The sequence below is a fragment of the Echinops telfairi genome, unplaced genomic scaffold (genome assembly GCF_000313985.2).
Source record: "Echinops telfairi isolate 266 unplaced genomic scaffold, ASM31398v2 ScPeMD7_655;HRSCAF=1070, whole genome shotgun sequence".
In the NCBI taxonomy this organism is placed as follows: Eukaryota; Metazoa; Chordata; class Mammalia; order Afrosoricida; family Tenrecidae; genus Echinops; species Echinops telfairi.
This window is the reverse complement of record NW_022104553.1, coordinates 5,193,972-5,199,126: the sequence shown is the minus strand read 5'-3', so window position 1 is coordinate 5,199,126 and position 5,155 is coordinate 5,193,972. Positions and strand designations below refer to the sequence as shown.

Here is a 5,155-nt window from a genome sequence, read left to right as displayed (position 1 = left end):
GGAAGGTGGTCACACAATGATGGTTTTTGTTCTTTGGTGTCTGCTGCCTGTTCCCTTCAACACCTCTTGTTCGCACAGGCTTGTGTGCTTCTTCTCTGTGGACTTTGTTATTTCCCAGCTAGATGGCTGCTTGTTTGCCTACAAGCCTTTAAGACCCCAGTCGCTATATCTTTTGATAGCCGGGCACCATCAGCTTTCTTCACCACATCCGCCTTCCTGTTTCAAATGAGCATTTCCATCAGGGTCCTTGGAGCTTCTGGTGTTGTAAACTTGGTGCCATGATGCCAGTTCTAGTCCTTAGAGGTGAAATTCCCTGTTCCAACGTCAGAGTACAACTGGAGTGCACTGGTGTTTCATGATTAGGGCCTCTTGAGAGGCAGTTTGTCAGACCTACCTGCAGTGTGCCCCTGGGTAGATTTGAACTGCCAACTTGCACAGCACTCTGAGACTAAAGAATCCTTACGTCTGGGAAGCCCCACAAGGGTGCAGGGCTGAAGGGGGGAAGCCATCGATAATAGTAGAATGTACCCAGCCCTTCAGCACACTGTTGCCCAGAATGACCCAAGCATGAGGCCTTTCACCCATGCAGTCCTTCTGCAGGAGGGAGACAAAGCACCTGGGAACCGAGTGCCCCAGGGAGGTTGGTAATAGCAGGGCACTTGGGGCGGTTGCTCAGGCTGGGCCCCAGCAGCCTCACTCCTCCTCCTGATTGTTTGCCTGCAAGGAGGAGGACAGTTGGGTGACTGACAGGTTGCGTGGCTCTGCCCAGTGCAGGCTGAGCCCACCTCCACCTTGAGAGCGGTGAGCTTAGGAAGGATCCCGGACTTGGGCAGGATTGTAAGGTTTTTCAATCCACCAGTCAGAAGGGGATTTTAAAATGTTTTGTTTTGCCTAATGCCTGCCAACTTAGGAAAATTAGAGATGAGGCATTTTATGAACTTCAGCTCAGCATTGACTACCTGTGGCTTTCTGATGCTTTATTAACCGCTTTTCCATCTTGAAGCCTTTTGGTTGGAGGAAGGGAATTGGAAAAGAGAGGAGGTGAAGTTTAGTTAGTAAGTCCAACTGAGAGGTGGGGGTGGGCAGGGGAGATGCACTTATAGGAGCTCAGCGAAGTGCTCAGCGGCTACTTGAAAGGTCAGCAAGTTTGCACTGACCAGCTCTTCCGTAGGAGAGTCAGGCAGTGTACAGCCTAAAGATTAAAGCCTAGGAAACCCTATGGCGTTGTTGTACTCTCTTCTATAGGGTCACTGTGAGTTGGAATCAGCTCAACAGTGGTGGGTTTGGTTTGTCTTACAGGGGTCACAGGTATTCCTAGAGCTCTGGGTGGTCCCTGGAATAGGTGAGGTCAAACTTTGGGGTGCCTAAAATGTTAAACTTCATGAAGTGCTGACAAAATCTATTAGAGTTTAGCTTTTGGTTCCAGTTTTCAAAAACATAAGCTACTGAGGAAATTGAGCATACCTGTATCCTTCATGCTGGCACATCAGGATGTCACCTAAGCCCCTCACGCTGCTGTGCCGTGTGCTGTGCAAGGCCCATGCACTCCAGCTTACACGCCCAGTCTGACCACCGGGTAGTTAGCAATCGTCAGTTCTTCAAGCCCAGAGTTCTGGTTTCCGCAAATCTTGGCTTCTTATCAGTCTTGATGTGCCTTTGGCATCTAACAAAATCCACATTCACACTGTGGAAAGGGGATGGTAGGGATGTGTTGGATGAACTTGCGAAGAGATGGTAGTTTGGATCAGCCCCCCGCCCCACCTCCTTTATTTTCCTTATCTGTGACACCTTCTATTAGGTTTGTGTAGCGCCTGTTTTCCTGTTATCGATGTGATGGTTCCAGAACTGGCAGTATTCCTTCCACTCCCAACGTCTCTCGCACTCCCCGAGAGGAGCCGCTCCTGTAGCCAGCTGCCAGTTTCTTGGAAGGCCGATGCACTTAGACAGCGGGAACGATGCTGTCTCTGCAGGGAGGTGATGGATGGAGCATCAGTCTCACAGTAACTGGATATTCATGCCTTGTTGCTGTTGCGTACCCTTGAGTCAGCTACTCAGAAGTGGCCCCAGTCCGACCCGAAGAAGCACTGCCGGTCCGAGCCGTGCTCATAGTTGTGACGTTTGAGCCCATTGTTGTAGCCATCCTGTCAGTCCATCTCTTTGAGGGTCTTCTTCTTGTTCATCGCCCCTCTATCGAGCCCTGTGTCCTCCAGGTCCTGTTCTCTTCCGATCGCATGTCCACAGAGCGCGAGTCAAAGCCTTGCCATCCTCACTTCCAAGAGCATTCCAGCTGCCCTTCTTCCAAGACAGAGCGGGTCATTCTTCTGTCAGTCCACTGTGTATTTGGTCTTCTTCATCAACATCACAATCAGACACACCCATTCCTTTCTGTTCTTCTTTATTCGTTGTTTAGTTTCTGGATGTATGTGAAGTGATTAAAAAGATCACGGCTTACATCAACTGCACGTTAGTCCTCATGCTTAGGAAGCATCCCATACCTGTTGAATTAGCGTAACATTTACTAGAAAAGTGGTATATTTATTACATTTTTAACTTAAAAACAAACCCACCAAGGAAAAAACAAAACAAACCAAAAAACAAGCAAGCTACTGAAGTCCAGACAGGATCGCAGTGGCAGAAAAGCGTGGAAGTTCTACCAAGGAGAAATGAGCGTTTGCAGTATGGCACTTCGTCCACAGCATTGGGTTTGATGCTTTTGCTTCAGTTTTGTTTTGTTTTTTCAGTAAGCTCAGAAACGTTCCATTGTTTAGGATCAAGTGAACATATTCTCTCCCAGAACATTGCTTTCATTTCCTTTTCCAGTTTAATTATTAGAGACTTGGAAGATGGGCGACTGGCTGCATAGCCCATTTATTTATAACTCATTGACTGGTAGCTTCTTTAAAAGAGTTTGCTCCCTGATGAGATAAGTGCTGTCAGCCCAGAGCAGTTTGGAGTGCTCTAAGGCATTGTTCTATCTAATCCCTTGTTGCTCTTGTAGCTTAAAGTTTTTCAAGCCTGGCCAGGAAGCTGTGAAGTACCAGGGTCCCCGGGACTTCCAGACGCTGGAGACCTGGATGCTGCAGACGCTGAATGAGGAGCCTACGGTGAGTAACCAAGAAGAAGCATTTGAGGCCGGTTCAGGGGAGGAATGAGGCTGCCATTGTAAAGCACGTTTGGACTTATTTAGAGCTCGCTTATACTGTAAGTTAAGATGACCCCTTAAGGAGCAGTTTCGCATGGAAATCCTCAAGCATGCACACATAGAAGACAATAGGGAGTGAGCCCCACCACCTGGCTTCAGCACTGACCACCCAGTGGCAACCTGGCTTTGTTGCGTCCATGCCACCTCCTTTGTCTAGCAACAAAGTCAGTCTTTGGGGCATTTGTAGTTCATTCAGCTCTTGGCCAAGGGATACACACTTTTTGTTTCTGAACATACCTATGTTGCCAGGTTCACATGTAATGCAATGGGCGGTGATTTTGTGGCATCAAAAATTGACTCTTGGTCAGAACATTCAGTGCACAAAGGCTCTGGGTCTCCTCCTCACTGTCCCTGAGGACCAGTGCCTACCTCCACCACCCACAGCTACCTCCCAGTCTCTATGCCACATCATCATGTGAAGCTTCTCTCTTTCCTCCCTCTGCAAGGCCTGAGTTGGCTTTGTGGGTGATAGAATTCAGTTCTCTAAATACTGTTCTTAAGGAGCCCAGGTGGCATAGTGGTAATGCATTAGGCTGCTATCCGCAAGGTTGGCAGTTTGAAACCACCAGCTGCTCTGAGGGTGAGAGATGAGGCTTTCTACTCCTCTAAAGAGTTAGTCTCGAAAACTCACAGGGGCTGTGCTACCCTGTCCTATCGGGCAATACTCTTCATGTCTCACTGCCCCTCTCTGAGTAAGGGGATGACTAGGTGTCTTAGTTTCTTAGTGCTGCCGTCACATACCACAGGAGGGTGGCTTTACAGATCAGAGTTTATGTGGTACTGTTTCACTGGGCCCAGTGAGTGTTGATTGCTGTGAATGCTGCTGATGGTTGGTGCAGGGCGTGCTGCCCAAGGGCATTGTTTCCCAGGGCAGCTGTGTGCTCTCTCAGTCTCTGTGAAAATCTCTACCAGTCAGGAATCCACTTGTTGCCTAAGTGCTACTATACTTCATTTTTAGAAAACTACAGTGGTGGAACGGTGGAGAATAGTTTTGACCGATGGCTAGTTTTAGTAACAAGGAAAACCACACGGCTCTCTGTGAATTTGCATTTCCCCAGTTTCATAGTCATTACACGAAAGTTGGAGGAGCAGGTGTGACTTTCATGTATATTAAAGCTTCAAATTGTTGTCTTTGTAAAAATAACATTTTACAATGATAGAGAGAGGGCTACATGGGAGGAAACCAGTTCTCAAAAGGATTTCCTGGCCTCCAGGAAACTGTTCATATGAGCTTTATTATGTAGAGTAAACCAAAGATATGTAGGCTAAACCAAAAATCTAGTCTTTCATGTTGACTTTTATGTAATCAAGCAGCTGTGGGTGTTGGGTAGCTGAAAGATTTCATCTTCTCATGGAAGAGCTTCCATTAAGTGAAGAGGCTGGCTGAAGTGGGGTACAAGTGCCCATCTCCCCTGTAGAAAGGAATGGCATGTGTTACCGCCCATGGCCATTCTGACCCCCGTTACCTGACATGGCCATGTTTTAGTGTCTTGGGGAAATAGAGATCTCACGTGATTCCAAGACACAATAACCATAAAAATGACAGCCAGTTGCTGTTGAGTGGACTCCAACTCATGGTGACCTAGGTGTGCCAGAGGAGAACTGTGCTTCATAGGATTTTCAAGGGAAGTAGGGTGCCAGGCCTTTCTTTGGAGGCACCTCTGGGTGAACTTGAACCTCCAGCCTCAGTTAGCAATCAAACCTGTTTGGCATACGTACCTCTCTATACAAGTTAAAACCTGTCAGCCCTGTGTCCCACTCTAGAAAGACCAAGTTTATTTTTGATGAATTTCTTTGTCGAGCTTTTCTTTTAGCTGAGGCTGTGTACCTTGAGGGAAAGCTCAAACGTTATACGACTCACTGAAACATCTTTTCAATTTGAACTTAGCATTTTCTTTCGAGCAAAACTTCTTATAAAAAAAATCGTTTTTGATGGTGTGTTTTTGGTTTTCG

The 5,155-nt window shown here is 47.2% G+C and overlaps 1 protein-coding gene across 1 annotated transcript in view; it reads left to right on the top strand.

The window, feature by feature from the left end:
• The window catches only part of TXNDC5 (thioredoxin domain containing 5), a 33,290-nt gene that overhangs the window by 7,719 nt on the left and 20,416 nt on the right, over positions 1-5,155 (top strand). The window contains exon 3 of the mRNA XM_013006980.2: positions 2,999-3,104. Within this exon, the coding sequence (XP_012862434.2) occupies positions 2,999-3,104 (106 nt within the window). The remainder of the gene's footprint in view (positions 1-2,998; positions 3,105-5,155) is intronic.